Source organism: Salmo salar, chromosome 20 (assembly GCF_965601325.2).
Source record: "Salmo salar chromosome 20, fSalSal1, whole genome shotgun sequence".
Classification (NCBI taxonomy): domain Eukaryota; kingdom Metazoa; phylum Chordata; class Actinopteri; order Salmoniformes; family Salmonidae; genus Salmo; species Salmo salar.
Window position 1 is genome coordinate 9,504,683 of NC_138310.1, and position 25,889 is coordinate 9,530,571.

General features: G+C 42.4%; 1 protein-coding gene across 1 annotated transcript; it reads left to right on the top strand.

The window, feature by feature from the left end:
- The first annotated feature begins 308 nt into the window (after window positions 1-308).
- On the top strand, window positions 309-25,390 carry fam81b (family with sequence similarity 81 member B). Its single transcript, XM_014160867.3, has 9 exons — window positions 309-379; window positions 670-743; window positions 4,787-4,994; window positions 6,290-6,408; window positions 16,995-17,124; window positions 18,148-18,254; window positions 20,997-21,132; window positions 21,210-21,405; window positions 24,050-25,390. The coding sequence occupies exons 2-9, from the start codon at window positions 700-702 to the stop codon at window positions 24,181-24,183; spliced, it is 1,074 nt and encodes a 357-aa protein (XP_014016342.2). The 5' UTR covers window positions 309-379; window positions 670-699; the 3' UTR covers window positions 24,184-25,390.
- The last annotated feature ends 499 nt before the right edge of the window (window positions 25,391-25,889 follow it).

Sequence of the window (25,889 nt, forward strand, 5' to 3'; positions counted from 1 at the left end):
AATGAAGGAGATGGCCATAGTTGAGAGCTAGCAGATATGGAAACTAATCAAACAGACCGAATACATATCCAAATTGAATTGCTGTGAAACAAGCACTCCAGAACAATCCAGCCTCAATAAAAATCCACGTTGAAAGGTATTGTTGGTCTACCACCACACAAATACTGGAAATACTACACTCTATTGTCAAAATACTTTAGCCAAGTAATAGAGAAAGTTAAGATGGTTTGCTTGCTGAGCTCAGTACTAACACAACATCAATCCCTCATTATCACGTTGCCAAGTCCACACTGGCACACCCCATTCAGCTTTACTGCAGTAACCAAGTGAACAGCACAAACACATTAAGCACGACATACTGTAGACCAGACATTGGTTTGTAAGTATCCTGCATTTTCTTTTGTAAGTTTACTTGATGAATAAAACGTAATAAAATGATATACTACAGAGGATAATGGACTTCCTAGACTGGTTAATAAGTATGATGTTACGTAAGGGAGTTGAGATAAGGTTCATGGAAATAACATTACTTGTATCTTTGTGTTTGAATTGAAGAGCAACCTCCCGTGACCCCATTTCCATTTACTGTGACAGCGAATGGAATTCATCTTATCTGTCAAGGTGAAAGTTGTTTTGCATGCTTAACAAAATGTTATATGTTCTTTTCAGGGAAACAGAAAACTGTTATGAAGAGGAATCATGTCACATGAGTCAATGTTACAGCCGTACCAGCCTTATGACAAGTGAGTTAAACCTACAGTGCATTCGGAAAGTATTCAGACCGCTTCCCTTTCTCCACATTTTGTTATGACGTTACAGCCTTATTCTAAAAATTAATTTATACCAAAAAAAATTGCATCAATCTACACACAATACCCCATAATGACAAACCGAAAACAGGTTTTTAGAAATGTTTGCAAATGTATAAAACTTAAAACCCATAAATAACACATTTACATCAGTATTCAGACCCTTTGCTATGAGACTCAAAATTGAGCTCATGTGCATTGTGTTTCCATCGATCATCCTTGAGATGTTTCTACAACTTGATTGGAGTCCATCTGTGTTAAATTCAATTGATTGGACATGATTTGGAAAGGCACACACCTGTTTATATAAGGTCCCACAGTTGACAATGCATGTCAGAGCAAAAACCGAGCTATGAGGTCGAAGGAATTGGCCGTAGAGCTCTGAGACAGAATTGTGTTGAGGCACAGATCTGGGGAAGGGTACCAAAACATTTCTGCAGCATTGAAGGTCCCCAAGAACACAGTGGCCTCCATCATTCTTAAATGGAAGAAGTTTGGAACCACCAAGACTCTTCCTAGAGCTGGCCACCCAGCCAAACTGAGCAATCGGGGGAGAAGGGCCTTGGTCAGGGAGGTGACCAAAAACCCGATGGTCACTCTGACAGAGCTCCATAGTTCCTCTGTGGAGATGGGAGAACCTTCCAGAAGTACAACCATCTCTGCAGCACTCACCCCAATCAGGCCTTTATTGTAGAATGGATAGACGGAAGCCACTCCTCAGTAATAGGCACATGACATCCCGCTTTGAGTTTGCCAAAAGGCACCTAAAGGACTCTGACCATGAAAAACAAGATTATCTGGTCTGATGAAACCAAGATTGAACTCTTTGGCGTGAATGCCAAGCGTCACGTCTGGAGGAAACCTGGCACCACCCCTACAGTGAAGCATGGTGGTGGCAGCATCATGCTGTGGGGATGTTTTTCAGCTGCAGGGAGTGGGAGACTAGTCAGGATTGAGGGAAAGATGAACGGAGCAAAGTGTAGAGAGATCCTTGATGAAAACCTGATCCAGAGGGCTCAGGACCTCAGACTGGGCCGAAGGTTCACCTTCCAACAGGACAACGACCCTAAGCACACAGCCAAGACAACACAGGAGTAGCTTCGGGACAAGTCTCTGAATGTCCTTGAGTGGCCCAGCCAGAGCCCGGACTTGAACCCGATCTAACATCTCTGTAGAGACCTGAAAATAGCTGTGCGACGACGCTCCCCATCTAACTTGACATAGCTTGAGAGGATCTGCAGAGAAGAATGGGAGAAACAACCCAAATACAGTTGTGTCAAGCTTGTAGTGTCATAGCCAAGAAGATATTAGGTTGTAATTGCTGCCAAAGGTGCTTCAACAAAGTACTGAAGGGTTTGAATACTCATGTAAATGTGTAAAAAAAAAAATGTTTTCATTTTTAACAAATGCGAAAAAAATGCCTAAACCTGATTTCGCTTTGTCATTATGGCGTATTGTGTGTAGATTGATGAGGGGGATATAACGATGGAATACATTTTTTAATAAGGCTGTAACGTAACAAAATGTAGAAAACGGGATGGGGTCTGAATACTTTTCCGGAATGCACTGTAAGTGTTTCAAAACTGACCTTCAAAAAGTCTCTCACAATTCCTTTCATTAGCAACCCTCATTCAATCAGTGCAGTGGAGACGTTGAGTTTGCACCATAGTGTGTCAGAAAACCCACAGACACTTAGTCAATGGGAAATATGATTTGTGAAAGGGCCGAGGATACGGTAACAAACACAGTGCCATGCAGCTTTCCCACGGATACGCCGGGTGGATATACAGAGATTGACAATGTTTCAGATTTGATAGAGGTGTTTCTAATCCTCTTGGAGGGTAGACTGAATTTACCTTGATTTTCTCTGCCAAGGTGCAATGTCAACCAAGTCAGATCTGTTGATATACATATCTCCATGCAATGCTACAGGGTAAATTCATTGTTTGAAGAAAGCAAGCAGCCTTACAGTTTACAGATGTAGGATCTTCATTTGAGCCAGTTTGCTACAGCAGGAAACTAATCCTGCAAATGTGGAAATGTGAACTATACTGGAAATGTGAACTATACTGCTCAAAAAAAAAGGGAACACTTAAACAACACATCCTAGATCTGAATGAAAGAAATAATCTTATTAAATACTTTTTTCTTTACATAGTTGAATGTGCTGACAACAAAATCACACAAAAATAATCAATGGAAATCCAATTTATCAACCCATGGAGGTCTGGATTTGGAGTCACACTCAAAATTAAAGTGGAAAACCACACTACAGGCTGATCCAACTTTGATGTAATGTCCTTAAAACAAGTCAAAATGAGGCTCAGTAGTGTGTGTGGCCTCCACGTGCCCGTATGACCTCCCTACAACGCCTGGGCATGCTCCTGATGAGGTGGCGGATGGTCTCCTGAGGGATCTCCTCCCAGACCTGGACTAAAGCATCCGCCAACTCCTGGACAGTCTGTGGTGCAACGTGGCATTGGTGGATGGAGCGAGACATGATGTCCCAGATGTGCTCAATTGGATTCAGGTCTGGGGAACGGGCGGGCCAGTCCATAGCATCAATGCCTTCCTCTTGCAGGAACTGCTGACACACTCCAGCCACATGAGGTCTAGCATTGTCTTGCATTAGGAGGAACCCAGGGCCAACCGCACCAGCATATGGTCTCATAAGGGGTCTGAGGATCTCATCTCGGTACCTAATGGCAGTCAGGCTACCTCTGGCGAGCACATGGAGGGCTGTGCAGCCCCCCAAAGAAATGCCACCCCACACCATGACTGACCCGCCGCCAAACCGGTCATGCTGGAGGATGTTGCAGGCAGCAGAACGTTCTCCACGGCGTCTCCAGACTCTGTCACGTGCTCAGTGTGAACCTACTTTCATCTGTGAAGAGCACAGGGCGCCAGTGGCGAATTTGCCAATCTTAGTGTTCTCTGGCAAATGCCAAACGTCCTGCACGGTGTTGGGCTGTAAGCACATCCCCCACCTGTGGACGTCGGGCCCTTATACCACCCTCATGGAGTCTGTTTCTGACCGTTTGAGCAGACACATGCACATTTGTGGCCTGCTGGAGGTCATTTTGCAGGGCTCTGGCAGTGCTCCTCCTGCTCCTCCTTGCACAAAGGTGGAGGTAGCGGTCCTGCTGCTGGGTTGTTGCCCTCCTACGGCCTCCTCCACGTCTCCTGATGTACTGGCCTGTCTCCTGGTAGCGCCTCCATGCTCTGGACACTACGCTGACAGACACAGCAAACCTTCTTACAACAGCTCGCATTGATGTGCCATCCTGGATGAGCTGCACTACCTGAGCCACTTGTGTGGGTTGTAGACTCCGTCTCATGCTACCACTAGAGTGAAAGCACCGCCAGCATTCAAAAGTGACCAAAACATCAGCCAGGAAGCATAGGAACTGAGAAGTGGTCTGTGGTCACCACCTGCAGAACCACTCCTTTATTGGGGGTGTCTTGCTAATTGCCTATAATTTCCACCTGTTGTCTATTCCATTTGCACAACAGCATGTGAAATGTATTGTCAATCAGTGTTGCTTCCTAAGTGGACAGTTTGATTTCACAGAAGTGTGATTGACTTGGAGTTACATTGTGTTGTTTAAGTGTTCCCTTTATTTTTTTGAGCAGTGTATTATGTGGATTAGTGGATATCTTTGGTAGGGGTTGATACATGTTTTGTTAAGGAAAATCAAGTCTGAAATGTTGAAGTGGAAATTATAAACTTCAGCAGCCTTTTTAACCTCCAATATACTACATGTTTGCATTTACTGCTGTGCAGGAAAATTCTCAGCAACAAAAGAGTGAAAAAAAATATAGATCCTATATCTGTAGCTTCATCGGATACAGATGAATCACATTAGTAAGACACATAACTGGTCGTAGCACAATACTATGTCAAGCCCAAACCAAAACGTCAGAATGCACATCAAGTGCTACCAGAGGAATCTAAATCTTCCTTCTTTTCCCCCAAGGTCTGATGTCATAGAAGGCCGTCTGACCAATCAGGAGCGTACGATGAGCGTGCTGCTTGAGCAGGCGTTGAGGATCAAGGAGGAGGTGGTGGCCAGTCTGCACTTCACCCAGGGCTCTGTCCAGTCAGAGACCTCCTCTCGCAGGCTGCTGGAGAGCCACATCCACACCATCACGCACATTGTCAAACAGCTCAGCACTGACATACAGGTAGTGGCCTGTAGCATCACGTGTCTCTCTCCATTGTTGTCATCATGTAGCATACATACAGGACATATATAAATGTGTTCTGTTTTCAGTTGACATTGATAATAAACTCTATAATAACAGCCAGTAAACAGTACATAGAGAACTACAAAAGTGGTTCATGTAATCATGTTCATCATAATCGTGGTATTACTGTTCTGTGTAGACAAGTTCAATGAAAATCTAAATGCACAAGACACAAGCGCATAACAGAAAATAAATAAACACTATTGTAATGGAAGGAGTACATTTAATACATATGGTAGTGTAGAAACCTGAGAGCGGTCAGTATAGGAGCGCGAGGTCAGAGTGACGAGAGAGTGTTACAGATGTAGGATCTTAATTTGATCACCTGAGAATGCTGAGAATTTTTAGGAAGTGCAAACTTATTTGTATATTTGTGTTTTAAAAAGGCTTCTGAAGTTTGTAATTTCCACTTTGAGATTTCAAACTTGATTTGCCCTAACGTAAAATGTATCAACCCTACAAAAATGTCCATTAATTATAATCTACATAATAATTCAAATTTCCTGTTGCTGCAGGATTATTTTACTGCTGTAGAAAACTGTCTCAAATTAAGATCCTACATCTGTGAGTGTCTCTGTGTGAGTCTCTCTCTGCCGGATCAGGCTGATTTGATTATGCTGCACTGAGCAAAGCCTCACTGAATCTCATTCAGGCTCATGGCGTATTCCTCATAAGTAAGCAGAAATTTTAACGACATCCAATAAACCTCAGCGAGTTCTGGAACGGTTGCCAACAGGGCCACTTAAAAGAGGGGTTGCGTAATAACAGTGGCACATGAAATAGATAGATCAAATAGATCCGTATCTGGAGTCATATTTTCCTCCACAGAAATAATGACCTCACAAACACAGGGAACATGGCAAAATGTGGGTATTTGTTTTGACAAAATGTTCGCCATTCACGGTTACTGCATCTGAAATGAAAACGATAAATTATGAGGTAATTAGTGTGTGTGAGAGAGCGAGAGAAGCAATAGGCAGAGCGAGGAATTTACTCCTCTACATGGAACAAGAGATGTGATAAAGTTAATACACCTGTCATACAGTAGCTCAATATTCTTTTGGTTTATCTGCAAGGGCACAGTCGTGTGATATAGGGTGAGTGGAGCTTAACTAATTTGAATGGTTCTGCGAGTGATTGTCCATGCAAAAGGAGAGTAGTGCGTGAGGGATGATGATCTCTAGCAACAGGCCTATACCACCTGACAGTGCCTCTATCTGTGTTTCCCGCAGGTTCTGAAGAGTCAGATAGCCCAGCGGGACAGTATCACCTCTGGGACCTCTTTTGCTATGCAGAGTCTGGATCACAAAAACCTGGCTGGTTTTGGAGACCTCAGAGGCAGGGTGGCCAGGTATGCATTTATTATAACTGAGTCACTGTCTCTCACACACATACTCTCACACACTCATACACTCACACACTCATAACACTCAGTGTTATGATGGGTTGCATGAAAGTCTGTTTCATTTCCATACCTGGCAAAGCAGAACTTTACAATTTGCAATATGGAAATTATATTGCTCCCATTCTTAAAAGTGTGTGTGTGTGTGTGTCCGTGCGTGCGTGCGTGTGTTGAGTGTTTGTGTATTTGATACTCGTCCAAGTAGAACAATTGCTAGGAAGCATCTCCCTTCATCATATTTGATTGATCATCTAGAATTCCATATCTGCTATCAAAATCTGGCAAACCGAACATAGAGGTGTGAATATAGATTTGTAATCAGGAGGAATATATGAGTTCCAGGCTGGTCAGATGAATCTCTCTGATAGGAAATGAGGATCAGTGTGTGGGTCACAGCAGGTTAGCCAAGCCTAGATTATAGATGGCGTCATGCATGGAGGTTGGGGAGGGCAGTCAAGGGAGGGAGAGAAGCGGCTGCTCAGTGCTGTGTTGATTTAGTGTCTACCAAGGTTGTCTAAAGCTCTCCAAATTGAACTATTTACCTCTTTTGGGCAATTCATTAATAATCAGGTTGTCTGCTGTTCTTGTAAATAAGTAAAACTAAGTGTAGAGTACCAGTAAAAAGTATCCTCATACATTGTTGCTTTCCACAATGTGCTTTGTAACAAAGCAAAGCGGGAGCTACAGTAGGTGATGACACAATACATTTGCCTGAAGCACTGTTTGTGTTGATAAAAGGCATTGACCACTGGTTCCCAACCAGGGGTAATAGGACCACTGGGGGTACTCGGCCTATCCACAGGGGGTACTTGAGAAGACTAATGAAATCATAGGCTTACTGGTAAAATGTACATGAGGGGGTACTTCAGATGTACTCCAGACAGAGCAAAATTCAGTTGGTTGTACAGTAACCGAAAAAGGTTGCGAACTACTGGACCAGATCAATTAAAGAACCATAGAGATATACAGTGCAGTCAGACCAGTGGTGTCGGTGCCGTTTAATATGAACGAACGATAATTTTTTTAATGAGCATGGCCTTCTATTTCTATTACAGCATATTGGATGACTGTCATTCATAATACATTCACCCAGTTCAATGTAACATTGATAGGTTTAGGCTACTATGTGATACTCACATTTTTCCTGTACCCATCATGAGGTTGCTATAACCTAGCCTATGAATGAAAGTTTAAAACATAGGTATACAGGTCAAGAGAAATTTGAGTAATCAAGGTGACAGACATTGACATATTCAATACCGCCCTGCACACTCTTGCCTGCATCTAGCTGATCTAGGGTGTAATCATTAGTCTAACAGTTGCAAACTAGAGTTTCTATTGGACAAATTCAGATATGTTTATCCCCGCTTTTACTAGATTCATTCTCTAATCCTTTGATTGGGTGGACAGCATGTCAGTTCATGCTGAAAGGTTTAATTGTAACGCGGGTCGTATAAAGGGGACCAAGGCGCAGAGTGTAGAGTGCTCATATTTACTTTTAATGAATATACTTTTAAACAAAACGACCGACAACGGTTCCGTCAGGTGACATATACTAAACAGAAAACAACTACCCACAAAACCCAGGAAGAAAAACCCCTACTTAAATATGATCTCCAATCAGAGGCAACGAGGATCAGCTGCCTCCAATTGGACATCAACCCAAACAACCCCAACATAGAAATCGGGCTGCAGGCCGCTGCCGGAGGCTCCGGGCTGCAGACCGTTGCCGGAGGCTCCGGGCTGCAGAGCGTCGGGCTGCAGAGCGTCGCCGGAGGCTCCGGGCTGAAGAGCGTCGCCGGAGGCTCTGGACGGAAAAGCGTCGCCGGAGGCTCCGGACTGGGAGGCGTCATAATAGGTTCCGGACTAGTGACCGTTGCTGCTAGCTCCATGCCATGGATCATCTCTACAGGTTCCGCGCCAAGGATCATCACTGGAGGCTTCTTACCATGGATTATCTCAACAGGTGCCGGGCCATGGATAATTCCTACAGGCTTCGTGCCATGGTTTATCCCTACAGGCTCCGGACCATTTATAATCCCTACAGGCTTTTTGCCTATGATTATTTCTTCAGGTTCCGGGCCATGGATTACCTCTTCAGGCTTCGTGCCATGGAATATCCCTACAGGCTCCGGACCATGGATCATCACTAGAGGCTTAGTGCCATGGATCATCTCTACAGGCGTCGGACCATCGATTATCACTGGAGGCTTTCTACGTGGAGCAGGAACCGGTCTCACCGGACTGAGGAGACGCACTGAGGACCGAGTGCTCAAAGCAGGCACAGGACGTACTGTGCTATGGAGGCACACTGGAGAGAGAGTGCGAGAGGCATGCACATGCTTACCACAAAAAGCATGGGGAATTGGCTCAGGTCCCAGTCCTGGCCCAGCCAAACTACCCATGTGCCCCCCCAAAACATTTTTGGGGGCTGCCTCTCGTTCTTCCCAGGTAGGCTCTGATATCGCTCGATTACCTGGCCCCAAGTCCAGTCTCTCCTCTCAATCCACTCCTTATGTGACCAGGTGTCCATTTCTGCCCGGGCACGCCGCTTGATCCAATCATGGTGGGTAGTTCTGTAACGCGGGTCGTATTAAGGGGACCAAGGCGCAGCGTGTAGAGTGCACATATTTACTTTTAATTAATATACTTTTTAACAAAACAACAAAATGACCGACAACGGTTCCGTCAGGTGACATACATTAAACAGAAAACAACTACCCACAAAACCCAGGAAGAAAAACCCCTACTTAAATATGATCTCCAATCAGAGGCAACGAGGATCATCTGCCTCCAATTGGAGATCAACCCAAACAACCCCAACATAGAAATTGAAAAACTAGAACTTAAACATAGAAATAGAAAACATAGAACAACCCAAAACACCCCCTGTCACGCCCTGACCTACTCTACTATAGAAAATTACATCTTACTAGGGTCAGGACGTGACACTAATAGGTTGGAGGACGTACTCTGGAAGTTATCATAATTACTGTGGAAGTCTGTGGAAGGGGGTGAGAACCACAAGGCTCCTTTTGTATTGTAGTCAATGTACCCAGAGGACGGAAGCTAGCTGTCCTCCGGCTACACCATGGTGCTACCCTACAGAGTGCTGTTGAGGCTACTGTAGACCTTCATTGCAAAACAGTGTGATTAAATCAATTATTTGGTGACGTGAATATATTTAGTATAGTTTTATCTAAAAAATATAACTTTTTTATGTTTCACAATTGTTATTTTTATTAAATTCACTGAGGTGGATGGATGGTCCCTCCCTTCCTCCTCTGAGGAGCCTCCACTGAGTCAGACACTACTGTAAAGGAGCTGCTGTGAGTCAATTTGAGTTGGCTTTACATCAGTGTTCAAAAGGTGCCTTGTGAACATAAAGATTCATGTGAACAATTCAATGTTTTCCCCCGCGTTGTTGATTATTATCTGTCGCATGGTGAAACACTTGGGGTTATCCATTCTGAAATGTGTATTCAAAACATGAAATATGCGATATCCTCATTTGCATATTTGAGTATTATTCTACACACTGGCTATTATTTTACTGAACTCCACCCACAAAATACCAAAATTGGTTGGTCCGCACCGGACCAAATCTGAACCAATCATAGACGTCTATAGTTCACAAGTTTGGACATCAAAGTACAGCTCAATAGAGTACAGTACAGTATAGTACAGAATAGTAGAGTAGAGTACAGTAGAGTATTGTTCAATACAATACAGTACCTTATACTGTATTCTACTCTATTCTACTGTACAGTACAGCACAGGACTGTACTGAACTTTACTCAACGTATTATTACTTTACTTTACTGAAACATAGACTTTCAGTGGCATGTATTCATGGATACCAAGGAAAGCTAGGCTTCCCCAAACAATGTACCAAGAAGTAAAAAAAAATTATATTGATATTTCGTCTCTCTGTGTTTCATAATGTTCCATCGATTAGCAAGACGCTGAATGTGTCACACAGGAGAAAGCATCCGAGCAAGGGAAACAGTGCCATCTATCTGATGCTGTCTGGCCCAAACAAGTATGACATAGTTTTTTCAATGTAATTGTCTGCATCATTTCCAATCCCCATATATATTTTTTGTAAATATATATATCTATATATATATATACACTACCGTTCAAAAGTTTGGGCTCACTTAGAAATGTCCTTGTTTTTGAAAGAAAATAACATTTATTGTCCATTAAAATAACATCAAATTGATCAGAAATACAGTGTAGACATTGTTAATGTTGTAAATGACTATTGTTGCTGGAAACGGCAGATTTTTTATGGAATATCTACATCGGTGTACAGAGGACCATTAACAGCAACCATCACTCCTGTGTTCCAATGGCACGTTGTGTTAGCTAATCCAAGTTTATCATTTTAAAAGGCTAATTGATCATTAGAAAACCCTTTTGCAATTATGTTAGCACAGCTTAAAACTGTTGTACTGATTAAAGAAGCAATAAAACTGGCCTTCTTTAGACTAGTTGAGTACCCGGAGCATCAGCAAACAAAGACCTTTCTTCTGAAATTTGTCAGTCTATTCTTGTTCTGAGAAATGAAGGCTATTCCATGCGAGAAATTGCCAAGAAACTGAAGATCTCGTACAACGCTGTGTATTACTCCCTTCACAGAACAGCGCAAACTGGCTCTAACCAGAATAGAAAGAGCAGTGAGAGGCCCTGATGCACAACTGAGCAAGAGTACAATTACATTTTAATGTCTAGTTTGAGAAATAGACGCCTCACAAGTCCTCAATTGGCAGCTTCATTAAATAGTACCTGCAAAACACCAGTCTCAACATCAACAGTGAAGAGGCGACTCCGGGTTGCTAGCCTTTTAGGCAGAGTTGCAAAGAAAAAGCCATTTCTCAGACTGGTCAAAAAAAATGAAAAGATGCTGGAGGAGTGCTTGACACCATCTGTCAAGCATGGTGGAGGCAATGTGATGGTCTGGGGGTGCTTTTGTGGTGGTAAAGTGTGATATTTGTACAGGGTAAAAGGGATCTTGAAGAAGGAAGGCTATCACTCCATTTTGTAACGCCATGCCATACCCTGTGGACGGCGCTTAAATGGAGCCAATTTCCTCCTACAACAGGACAATGACACAAAACACAGCTCAAACTATGCAACAACTCTTTAGGGAAGAAGCAGTCAGCTGGTATTCTGTCAATAATGGAGTGGCCAGCACGGTTATCGGATCTCAACCCTATAGAGCTGTTGTGGGAGAAGCTTGACCGTATGGTATGTAAGAAGTGCCCATCAAGCCAATCCAATTTGCGGGAGGTGCTTCAGGAAGCATGGAGTGAAATCTATTCAGATTACCTCAACAAATTGACATGCCAAAGGTCTGAAAGGCTGTTATTGCTGCAAATGGAGGATTCTTTGACGAAGCAAAGTTTGAAGGAACAATTATTATTTCAATTAAAAATCATTATTTATGACCTTGTCAACGTCTTGACTATATTTCCTATTTGTTTTGCAACTCATTTCATTTATGTTTTCATGGAAAACAAGGACATTTCTAAGTGACCCCAAACTTTTGAACGGTAGTGTATGTTTGTAAATGTACCATTAAAAAGTAACATGATGATTGAGTGTCTATATAGCTGTACCATGATATTTGCATTGCTACTAAGTAATCCTCCAATTGCTCCCCACTATTCCACTCGTTAAAACCCCTACTCATCCCGAGTTGGGTTGTCATCCCAATGGCCGGCAGACCACCCATTGGATCCCATGGCCTGGATCTCATCTCTCCGGGACCCATCCTTCGAAAAGAGCACATAGTGCCACCCACAGAACAGAAGCAGATCCATCGCCCTCACCTCGATTTGTATTATATATATCTATTAAAAATATATATATATATATATTTAAAAAATCCTGTTTATCTTAAGTTACATAATTATCAATTAATATTTGTGGTAATGTAGGCAGTTTATGTTACCTCTAATAATATGCCCCCTCTCTGAATGTCAGAGTGTGACCCCCCCCCCATGGGTTACTACAGTTAGTGTTGCCAGCACTGCCACTGCCTGGGTGGGGGCACCCCACCAGAATCGTACAAGGTCGTCAAGGTTCTCATTAGCAGCTTTGAGAATTGACTTGTATATTATGCTCTCCCATCAGGGGGCTCTGGCTTTGCAGGACCAACCCTGCCAGGCAGGTTCAGAATCTTGAGGGGGCAGTGCTGCTCTAGGTCTCTGACCGCATTTTGGCTGCACACAGGCAGCTTACAGCAGGCCCATAAAACAGATAAGGACTTCTCTTTAGTATAGGGTTGTGGACCGTTCCATCAAGACAGGATCATAAATAAATAAATTAGATGTATAATTTATTTTAAAAATGTCGGTCCACCCTGATAGGACAGTAAATAAATAAATTAAATGTATAATTTATTTTCAAATGCAATTCCACCATGATAGGACAATAAATAAATAAATTAGATGTATAAATCATTCTAAAATGTATATCCTTCATCTGCACAAAATTGAAAGCTCACTCACAGCCCCTGCTCACAGACATACATATGTACATACCATTTTCTTTCTCACTCACTTAACGCCACACTTTCCCAAGCACCAAAAAACACACAACACCTACCATCACAATACATCCACACATACCTACATACTGTGCCTTGTCTACTGTGTTTCTATCTACACCATGTTGAATTAGTACTTTTGTGTTCTAATTAGTTATATTTGAAGATTGCTTTTCTATCTGTTTTTTTGTACTATTACAATCCCTACCATGGCTAGTATTGTGTGTTCCATTATTCGCTTCCTCTATGAGAACTTTGTAATTTTTAGAATAGAACTTTGCAAAGTTCTGCAATTTCCTTCGGGAACTGAGCATTCATGTCTATTTTCGTGCCAGCAAGTCTTTTACCCTTGCTTTTAACCATTATTTTATCTTTAAAGAAAGCACATTTGGCAACGATTGGGCGTTCATAACTCTGCCCTCGCTGTCCGAAACGGTGTACACGTTCAAGTTGGATTTTGTCGATAGCTTTGGTTGGGATCTGAAGCGCTGTAAGGAGGAACTCTCTAACTACACATTCAGGAACTTCTCCTTCTTTCCCTTGGATACCTGTAAGTACCAGATTTTCTCTCATGGATCTACTGTAGTCTGTATGTCAAGTAAGGCTTCTCTCAGAATGATGTTCTCCTTTTTAAGTTCATTAACATCGGTTTCAATCTTATTGACTGTCCCTCTTAGCTTGTTTGTATCTTTCTCCAATGTCGAAGATTTTTCGTCACTCATCTCGAAGCTTGACTTCAACTCTTTTATCTCCTTACTGACTAGTTCAAGTATGCCCAGTTTGTCATTTAGTGATTTTAACAGATCGGTTTCGACCTTTACCATTCCCGGTGGTGAAAAGATGAATTCGTCTGTGTCTGTAGAAGATTCACATTTTTGTTTTGAGATTGGTTCCCCTGTTTTACTGTCCATGTTTGGGTGTTACTTGTTTTTGTAATATTGTTGATAGATTTCTCTAGTCTTATGAGTTGTTTTGTGTTGTTATCCAGATTGAAGGTTATTACCCACCAGTTTGTGAAGTGCTAATATTTAGTCTTACTGATATTGAATATTACTTTTTATCTTGAGGTGATCTACACTGCTGTGTTCAATACGGCATCTTGGATCATTCCGCCTTTTCTGCTTTCTCTGACATTGTTGCTACCTGAAGCATTTAAGGCAAGGGAAGCCAATGAGCATCTGGCCTTCCTTGACAAAAAGTATTAAAAAAAATGTGCCAATCGGTGTTGAGCTAAACTGAGCGAGCTCAACTGTGAATGGTCCTGGCGCACCCCAAAAAAGTGTCAAGGGAAGCCAGCTTGGATTTGGTGTCACTATCAAATCCCATTGAGAGCATACTTCATTGACAGAAAAACTTGAATTGTTGCATCTCGTTGTGTTGTCGTCTTCCGGTGGCTAGCTAGCCAGCTATCTAAAATTGGCCCTTTCCTAAATTAGCCATGGATGGAGATAGGGATTTGGACTTGTGGTTTTACATAATTCTCTGTACTGGCCAATGATTATAACTGCGATTCTGATCCAACCATTGATTCATACATTGTTGTGCCCCTGGCCTGAGAGGATGGAAGTCCAATATGTATCTAGACGTAGAAGGCTAATGTTAACTAGCTAACTGTTATGCGGAGTGGAACAGGTGAACCCAAGAGCAGACGAGAAGAGGAGACGGGGATGAAGTAACCAAGGTATTTATTGGAACACAGGGGGAAGATTGAGTGCAGGTCAGGGGAAGCTCGGGCGGGTTTCTGGAAACCAGGTGCTGAGGCTTAGGCTGGAGCGAGAGGGGTTGAGACAGGGTAAGCAGGTCCGGGGGGGAATCCAAGGGAGTAGTAGAGTGGGGAATCCAGGACAGAGTAGCAGGATGACAAGATGTGGGACAGGAGACAGGGACCAGAGTCAGAGCGGGCAGAACTGTAGCGGAGAGGAAAACAGCGTCAGGCAGGGAAACGGGCACAACAGGATCTGAATAGTAACAACCGGCTCGAAACGTAGACTGACTGAGCAGAGATTACGATCTGGCAGTGTGGAAGTGGCAGTGGCAGGGCTGAGTAGAGGTCTTGATTATGGAACATGTTGCAGCTGGTGGGGATCTGCTCTGACTCCAGCACACCTGTCTCTTCCCACACAATCACACATACACAGAGAGCGAGCGAGCGAGAGGAAGAGGGAGAGAGTACTGGGGGAGTGGCGGCAGTTCAAGGAGACACAGAATTAGCAGTAGAGGGCATTGCAGGAGCAGATGTGACACTAACGTTGCTCATGAATGGAAGTTAGGCTAGAGAGCAAGATTTTTTTAGCCAGGTAGCCTAGGACAACAAAAAATAAAAGCGTGTACTGAATGACAGAGTGGTAGACCGTTTCGTCAACATGAAAGAGAGGAGGATGACATTGGTGTTTCTCTACAAGTAGGGTGAGTCAACATGTTATTCTATTTGCAGGAACGCACACGCACACACACGCACACAGAAATAAGAACCATGAACAGCCACATCATATTTAGCTTACGTTGATTGGACTAAATTGTTTTTGGTATCTTTTAGTTGTCACTGTATTAGACTAAGCAGAGGTGATTTGATGTTGAAATGTTGCTGGAATAGTGGAGGCAGTTCATATTTACTTTGTGACTTGCGGTACCTCTTTGTTGTTTTAAATCAATAGTTGTTTAGTCGTCTAAAAATGGCAGAAACATTAACTTGCTTGACCATGCTATTGGTCTGTTACTGTACATGTAATATGCTTTGTGGACTTCACTGGACAGAGGTTGCTATCTGGTTTTGTGATAATGAAAGGTGTGGTTGAATTTATTCTGCAACTGTGTCTTATTGTCTCGGCCTTTAGGACTATATATCACATTTTACATTTACATTTTAGTCATTTAACAGACGCTCTTATCCTGAGAGACTTACAGTAGTGAATGCATACATTTCATACATTTTTTTTTTCGCTGTCGCAAGGCATATGAATTAACAGGTTATTAACTTGCTGGTTAAGTGTGTCTTGAATTCTAAATAAATCACAGACAGTGTCACCAGCTAAGCACCCCCACACATCACACCTCCTCTTCCATGCTTCACGGTGGAACTACACATGCGGAGATCATCCGTTCACCTACTCTGCGTCTCACAAAGACACGGCGGTTGGAACCAGAAATCTCAAATTATGACTCATCAGACCAAAGGACATATTTCCACCGGTCTAATGTCCATTGCTCGTATTTCTTGGCCCAAGAAAGTCTCTTCTTCGTATTGGTGTCCTTAAGTAGTGGTTTCTTTGCAGAAGAAAACCATGAAGGCCTGATTCACGCAGTCTCCTCTGAAGAAACCTTCAAAGTTCTTGAAATGTTCCATATTGACTGACCTTCATGTCTTAAAGTAATGATGGAGTGTTGTTTCTCTTTGCTTGTTTGAGCTATTCTTGTCATAATATGGAATTGGTCTTTTACCAAATAGGGCTATCTTCTGTATAGCACCCCTACCTTGTCACAACCAACTGATTGGCTCAAATGAATTAAGAAGCAAAGAAATTACACAAATTAACTTTTAACAAGGCACACCTGTTAATTGAAATGCATTCTAGGTGACTAACTCATGAAGCTGGTTGAGAGAATGCCAAGAGTGTGAAAAGCTGTCATCAAGGCAAATGGTGGCTACTTTGAAGAATCTCAAATATGAAATACATTTTGATTTGTTTAATACTTTTTTGTTTCTACATGATTCCATATGTGTTATTTCATAGTTTTGATGTCTTCGCTATTATTCTACAATGTAGAAAATAGTACAAATAAAGAAAACCCTTGAATGAGTAGGTGTGTCCAAACCTTTGACTTGTACTGCATATATAACTTAATTTCTCAAAAATATAGACTTTTAGCTTTCATTTGACACCCAATTTCACACCCAAACTTCCCAGAGATGGTCAAGCCAGGTGGAAGTGTGTTGTACTGTAATGGTAAAGACAGCCATCTTTCCCTGTCTCACTCTCAGGTGTGACGCCAGCATTGCCAAGCTGTCAGGTGACGTGAGCGACAGGGCACATGAAATCGCCAGGCTCCAACAAGAGCTGTCAGAGGTCAAGTCAGGTCTGGGAGAGCGACTGAGAGAGATGGACATCAAGGTTAGGGGTTCTGAACAACTGGACTGCTTTTTGGTCAGACTCAACCTGACCAAGCACTTCACAACAAGATGCATAAAGGAATCTCACTTTCATTTTAGCTTCCTTTACTGATGGAACCAACATTGCCTCTCGCTGAATACATACAGTAGATAGTAGGTATGACAGCTGCAGTTAAAACTGATTGGACTTTTGTAATTGACGAAGAGTGAAAAAGGATATTACTCCAGGCCACAATTCTCTAATTCTCATAAAATAAGTGTATTAGAGAATTGGGGCCTGGGGTTGACAAACACGTGAAGGCTTTAGAGCCAAAAACAGCCTCAGTTATGATTGCATCTAGCCAGTGAATTGCACATTGTGTTGATCAAGTTGTGTTCATTTTAATAATGTTTTTTTGCTATACAGTATATCCGCCTCACTCTCAGATAAATAAGTAGTACTGCTAGGTTTTACACAGTCAAAGGTAACAAATTACTACATCATATTTTTTTTCTTCTACAAATGATACATTTGTGACATCAATATAAAAACCGATTATAATATTAATTCAATACAGTAATATGAGATCTTTATGTAAAACATTTAGTTTTGATGTCCAGCTAAACAATGGATGTATAACCTTTATCATTTTTTTTGTTTTCGTACACATCTAAAATCTATGAACAAAAAATCTGAGAACAGTAATATTTTTCACACACATCAACACAGAATATAGCGAATATGGAATATAGCATTTTGGAAATAAACTCTTCATGTGTATGTCACACAGGGGCCAGGTTTGAGGCTGAGTTGACTGTTTACACTGCCTGTCTGTTTGCCTGCCTTCCTGTGTGTCTGGAGTGTCCATGCATACAAGGACCTTTAAATGTATGGATCCTTTTTTAATGTAAATTTGATTGGTGGATTCAAATCAAGTATTTAAAATATGTGTGTGTGTGTGTGTGTGTGTGTGTGTGTGTGTGTGTGTGTGTGTGTGTGTGTGTGTGTGTGTGTGTGTGTGTGTGTGTGTGTGTGTGTGTGCAGCTGTCTCAGGCAGTTAGCAGACTGGAGGTGTTGCTGGTGGAGCAGACCCACGGCCAGAGAAACAGCTGGACTGACCTGCACAGCCAAATCAAGCTCCTGGAGGCCAAGTGTGTCTTGTGCTATTACAGTAACCCCCTTTAACACACAACCTAGACACTGACCTTTAAAAGTCTGTAGAGAGACAACTTAATCATACTATTTGTGGGGGGAGGGGGTACGAATACTAGTACCTATGCTGTATTCTATGCCACAGAATATAACAGTACATCATGTAGTAGCACCATGAAGGTACTAGGTCAAAGCCCCTACATCAAGGGAGCTTGGTCCTACATGCTTATTGTTCATAGGCAATATAAGAGATAGCTCTCTTCTTTCCTTGTGAAATGCACTACCTTTGCCATTGTAAGTGGTGAGGCAAAATCATTATTCAATGTTGAATCCACCTGTTTTTTACAATGGAAACACTAAGATCTGACCCAAGCAGGTAATCAATCTGTATCTAATCCATCATGGCCTGGCCCCAGGAACAGGTAATGAATAGTTTAAGCACATCCTGTTGCACAGCCTAGCCCCTTCAAACCACACACACGCATGCACACAAACAGACACACAGACACACACACGCACTAACAACGGTCATTGAGAGTTGTAAGAGGTAAAAAAAATTACAATTTTAATGAATGCAAGTTGTACAGTGGATAAAGATACTCCAAACTATAATCCATCAGATGGCTAAATTACAGTATAGCACAAAACATTTTACTGGCAAGGACAAATAATGAATGAAGTTCAGGCATTTTGGTGGGAATTCAGGTATTACATTTATTGTATAATGTTACTTTTTTCTTATAATGCGCTCAAATCCACTGAGTGTACAAAACATTAGGAATCAAATCAAATCAAATTTATTTATATAGCCCTTCGTACATCAGCTGATATCTCAAAGTGCTGTACAGAAACCCAGCCTAAAACCCCAAACAGCAAGCAATGCATGTGAAAGAAGCATGGTGGCTAGGAAAAACTCCCTAGGAAAAACTCCCTAGAAAGGCCAAAAACCTAGGAAGAAACCTAGAGAGGAACCAGGCTATGAGGGGTGGCCAGTCCTCTTCTGGCTGTGCCGGGTGGATATTATAACAGAACATGGTCAAGATGTTAAAATGTTCATAAATGACCAGCATGGTCAAATAAGAATAATCATAGTAGTTGTCGAGGGTGCAACAAGCACGTCCGGTGAACAGGTCAGGGTTCCATAGCCGCAGGCAGAACAGTTGAAACTGGAGCAGCAGCATGGCCAGGTGGACTGGGGACAGCAAGGAGTCATCATGCCAGGTAGTCCTGAGGCATGGTCCTAGGGCTCAGGTCCTCCGAGAGAAAGAAAGAAAGAAAGAGAGAATTAGAGAGAGCATATTTAAATTCACACAGGACACCGGATAAGACAAGAGAAATACTCCAGATGTAACAGACTGACCCTAGCCCCCCGACACATAAACTACTGCAGCATAAATACTGGAGGCTGAGACAGGAAGGATCAGAAGACACTGTGGCCCCATCCGAATATTAGGAACACCTTCCTAATATTGACTTGTACACTCTTTTGGTAAGGACAGCCTCAATTCATCGGGGTATGGACTCTACAAGGTGTCGAAAGCGTTCCACAAGGATGCTGGCCCGTGGAATTGCACATATATACACTAGGTGTAGTTGCATACATGAATAAATTAATACATATTTCAGCGCATCTAATTTGTAAACATTACAACTGTATTAAATCATTACTTTTTTAAATTGTGCAGAAAATGTCTCTAGACAATGTGTTAAATCGCTGACAAGCATCAGCGCTCTTATAGATGCAATGGAAAGCCAATGTATTTAATTGATCCCATTTCAGCCATTACCTAAGTGCGTTTGACAGGTCATTACAAACGTTTCCTCGGTCATTACGTTAATGGAAACAAACGGCACAAGCAAGAGTGGGAAAGAGTAGCCAGAGTAAAATGAACGCAAACAATCCAGTGAAATGTAAGTGGCAAGTGGATTTTGCACTCCTCAAACACAGGAACTAGATGGTTGAAAAGGAGAGATCGTCAAGTGGGCGTGGCATGTGTGTTGCTACAAGCATGCAGCACCCACACACACACGCAGGTACACAAACCACAGAGCGCTAATACCCACCCTAGATGCTGCCTCACTGAAACTCTGTCAAGAGGAAATGCTGTATTTGAGAAGCTAAGGGGTTAAGACATAACGTCACACCCTTGAGGCAATTATTAATGAGTAATCGAGTATATTGTGCTAAAACTTGCAGAAAGTCTTTGTGGGAAGCTAACTCGGCATATCCAAGGTGGCAACTTTCACCGCGCTGTTTTTGGGACTTTCCTCTGCTATTTAAGATTAGTGTGGACAGATGGCTGTCTCGAGTCTCTCCTCTCCAATGGGGAAAGCCTGGCTGTGGACTTCTAATGGAGAGGCAGCATTTGAGTGCGGTAGAGAAGTGCTTGGCTTGCAGACCAAACAAAACAGAGTGTGCTGTTGCTGAGAAGGTCACTGGCATTACTACCCAAGAGAATATAGTTTAGGGTACCTCCTCCTCCCATCTGACTGCAGGGCCTGCTATAGAAACATACTCAGTTAATAAGAAGTGAGATGCTGAACATTCTTGACACCCTGAATCTGAGATAGACTATTGAGATAGTTGTGCAAACGTTTAGGTAAATTTCTCAGTACTCCATCCTTAACCAGACTGTCAGAGGTGACTCTTGTGAGGTGTATATGATAGTTCACAATCCTCAACAATCTCTACCCAGTTGCATGTGGATATAAGATCAATAACATATATATTCCTCCTACAGGAGCTCTGGTGTGGTAAGGGAGGCGAGGGAGGACACAGACAGACTCAGGATGTGGACAGAGCAACAGCTAAGCAGCTCAGCACAGACACATAGACATGGCAGTGAGGTGCTACGGTCGCTACTGCAGGACAAAATGGTAGAATGCATATATGTGTGTGTGTGTGTGTGTCAGTTTGTATGCTGGAGTATGGTAAGGCATGTCGGTGTGTGCAGGTGGAGGCGGATGGGAGGCTCAGTGAGCAGTTCAGGCTGCTGTCAGTCCGTGTGGAGAGAGCAGAGATCCAGCTGGAACAGGAGCACCAGGCAGACAGGGTGAAGCACTCGAAGAGTAAACTCCACAGTAGGATCAACACATTGGAGACCAGCCTCTGGGAAGAGCTGCAGCTGATCAAACAGGACTACCAGTCAGGTCGCTACTTACACCCTCACTAACACTGTCAATACCAGAGACAGTAGACCTTTACCAGGAAAATCTCTGGGTATTCGGTATAACTTATATAAGGCGTGGATGACTGTCACAATAGGGATCAGCGAAGGAACGATAAATAGGACAACTGGGCAGGTGCATTAAAGACCTAGATCCAATGGCCTACATTCGCAATGAGCTCTCAGCTTGTATTTCTTTGGCAAATTTAAATTACACCCCTCACAGTTGTTTGGGCCTGTTCTAATTAAGTAAGCTTGATAAGTGCCACCTGAGCTCAGAAACTAATTGAGAATGGTGCCTTTTGGAGCAGATACAATGGGGGAAAAAAGTATTTGATCCCCTGCTGATTTTGTACGTTTGCCCACTTAAAGAAATTATCAGTCTATAATTTTAATAGTAGGTTTATTTGAACAGTGAGAGACAGAATAACAACAAAAAAATCCAGAAAAACGCATGTCAAAAATGTTATAAAATGATTTGTATTTTAATGAGGGAAATAAGTATTTGACCCCTCTGCAAAACATGACTTAGTACTTGGTGGCCAAACCCTTGTTGGCAATCACAGAGGTCAGACGTTTCTTGTAGTTGGCCACCAGGTTTGCACACATCTCAGGATGGATTTTGTCCCACTCCTCTTTGCAGATCTTCTCCAAGTCATAAAGGTTTCAAGGCTGGTGTTTGGCAACACGAACCTTCAGCTCCCTCCACAGATTTTCTATGGGTTTAAGGTCTGGAGACTGGCTAGGTCACTCCAGGACCTTAATGTGCTTCTTCTTGAGCCACTCCTTTGTTGCCTTGGCCGTGTGTTTTGGGTCATTGTCATGCTGGAATACCCATCCACGACCCATTTTCAATGCCCTGGCTGAGGGAATGAGGTTCTCACCCAAGATTTGATGGTACATGGCCCTGTCCATCGTCCCTTTGATGCGGTGAAGTTGTCCTGTCCCCTTAGCAGAAAAACACCCCCAAAGCATAATGTTTCCACCTCCATGTTTGACGGTGGATATGGTGTTCTTGGGGTCATAGGCAGCATTCCTCCTCCTCCAAACACGGCGAGTTGAGTTGATGTCAAAGAGCTCCATTTTGGTCTCATCTGACCACAAGACTTTCACCAGTTGTCCTCTGAGTCATTCAGATGTTCATTGGCAAACTTCAGACGGGCATGTATATGTATTCTTGAGCAGGGGGACCTTGCGGGCGCTGCAGGATTTCAGTCCTTCACGGCGTAGTGTGTTACCAATTGTTTTCTTGGTGACTATGGTCCCAGCTGCCTTGAGATCATTGACAAGATCCTCCCGTGTAGTTCTGGGCTGATTCCTCACCGTTCTCATGATCATTGCAACTCCACGAGGTGAGCTCTTGCATGGAGCCCCAGGCCGAGGGAGATTGACAGTTCTTTTGTGTTTCTTCCATTTGCGAATAATCACACCAAATGTTGTCACCTTCTCACCAAGCTGCTTGGCGATGGTCTTGTAGCCCATTCCAGCCTTGTGTAGGTCTACAATCTTGTCCCTGACATCCTTGGAGAGCTCTTTGGTCTTGGCCATGGTGGAGAGTTTGGAATCTGGTTGATTGATTGCTTCTGTGGACAGGTGTCTTTTTTACAGGTATTAAGCTGTGGTTAGGAGCACTCCCTTTAAGAGTGTGCTCCTAATCTCAGCTCGTTACCTTTATAAAAGACACCTGGGAGCCAGAAATCTTTCTGATTGAGAGGGGGTCAAATACTTATTTCCCTCATTAAAATGCAAATCAATTTATAACATTTCTGACATGCGTTCTTCTGGATATTTTTGTTGTTATTCTGTCTCTCACTGTTCAAATAAACCTACCATTAAAATTATAGACTGATCCTTTCTTTGTCAGTGGGCAAACGTACAAAATCAGCAGGGGATCAAATACTTTTTTCCCCCACTGTAGATAATGAGCCCACTATTGAAGCATAGTTACAGCAGTGACAAACATCGTCTTTCATGAGACAAGTCAAACGTGAAATATTTATTGATTTATTGGGGTTTCCATAAACAGGGTCTAGTCAAATCGATCCACTCGATGTGACATGACAACAAAATAAAAAGAAACCAATGGAAGTAAACAAATGAAAATGTAACAACAGGCCCTTCCACCAAGCCTTCAAGCATGGAGTTGGCGATGTTATCTATGTCCCTATCTCTCCGTTAATAAGTCATGGGGCGGACGTAAGCACGGCAGTCTGTTGTTGGGTTGACATCTAATGCCAATTTTCTGATTCCAATTTCTAGTTAATTTCCCCAAGGAGCTGATGTTGGCTCTAAGGCCTTCACTCTGCAGGGCTTCTGAAACCCTCGTGAAAAAGGCGAGGGGACAGCTCAGTAAATAAAACTAGCAATAAACCCAGGGATGAATCACGCCTCAGTCTCAGCTTTAATAAGGCTGCAAGGCTAGCGCTTCAGACCCCTCAATCGTTCACTCTGTCTTCAGAGGAAAGGAAGAGAAAAGAGAGGGGAGGACAGTGCATAATTGACAAGGTTCTTAATGTTCAACACACAGCAGCAGCAGCAGTAAAGCAGAGCCTATAGGAGAGTCTACAAGGCTGTAAGTGAAGTTGCAGGGATTGACTCTCCTTATCCCCCTCCTCTCTGACGGCCAGGGTTCCAGTCTATCCATGATGCCATAGACTCGCTGAGGCAGATCGGTGACACCAAAGCCCGGCTGGACAAGGAGAAGCTGCAAAAGGACATCAAACAAATCCGCAGGAAGATGGTGGAGCTGAGAGATGTGTGACACCACAGGTCATACTGGAGTATGGTACTGCATCGTTACACAGACCAGTAATGAAATTTCACACTCAAAATTGTATATGATCTTGAATGACACAGAAGTCCATGATTACTGAGATCCACATGGTATATTAAAGTGTGCTACACATCAGGAATTATTATGGAATGCTTTCACTTTGAAACCTTTTCAAATCACTGATTTAATATCAAAAATAGAATGTAGTTAATCTGAAGAAAATCTTGATGTTATTATATCTCATCTGAAATTAATAAAGTTCATCATGAAAGTACAACTTAGTAATTAATATTGACACAATCAAGCATGAGAATTTATTTCCAAATCCACCTGTCATCTCAAAATGCCAGAATTTCTTGTTCAGGTACTGTGTCAAGAGCTGAAGGGTATAGTATTTCATATTATTACAGCACTATATTTCAGCATAATGCATCTCACTTCCAGCTCCTATGTCAAGGAAAGAGTTGTTACAGTCGCAAGCCTAGTTGCAACTGTTGCAACAATCTATTGTTGTCTACGAATTGTCTCTGGGAATCACCTGCACAAACGTCTAGCCTGCTCTAGTTGTAAATGCAACTGGTTCAAGTTTTCACTGCTGTGTATCTTGCATTTCAGGATGTACAGTGCTGTGCAAAAGTATTTGCCCCCTGTCAAATCTCTAATTTTGCATATTTTTAATACTGAATATTCCAAGATCTTCAACCAAAACCTAATATTAGATAAAGGGAACCTGAGTGAACAAATGACACAACAATGACATACAGTACCAGTCAAAAGTTTGGGCACACTGTCACGTCCTGGCCAGTATAAGGTTAATTGGTATTGTAGTTTGGTCAGGACGTGGCAGAGGGTATTCATTTTATGTGGTTCGGGGTGGTGTGTTTTGTTGAAGGGGCATTTGGTTTAAGTATTCCGGGGTTTTTGGGCACTATTTGGTTTTCAGGTATTCTATGTTTAGTCTAGTATGTCTGTTTCTATGTTTGGTTAATTGGGGTTGGGACTCTCAGTTGAAGGCAGGTGTTGTCTATCTGCCTTTGATTGAGAGTCCCATATATGAGGGTGTGTTTGTTTGTTATTTGTGGGTGATTGTTCTGTGTTGAGCCTTATGCTTTGCCAGACTGTTTGTTGTTGTTCGTTCATTCTAGTGTTTTGTTATTTTGGTATTAATTTTGAAAATAAATAAACGTCAAGATGAGCCTGCACTTACCTGCTGTGTTTTGGTCCTCCTGCACCGACGACAACCGTGACACACACCTACTCAATTACGGGGTTTTCTTTAGATGTACTATTTTCAACATTGTAGAATAATAGTGAAGACATCAAAACTATTAAATAACACATACAGTGAGGGAAAAAAGTATTTGATCCCCTGCTGATTTTGTACGTTTGTCCACTGACAAAGAAATGATCAGTCTATAATTTTAATGGTAGGTTTCTTTGAACAGTGAGAGACAGAATAACAACAAAAAAATCCAGAAAAACGCATGTCAAAAAATTTTATAAAATGATTTGCATTTTAATGAGGGAAATAAGTATTTGGTGATGCTTTGTGGGAGATACTGTCAGTGATTTATTTAGAATTCATGGCACACTTAACCAGCATGGCTACCACAACATTCTACAGCAATACAGCATCCCATCTGGTTTGCGCTTAGTGGGACTATCATTTGTTTTTCAACAGTACAATGACCAAA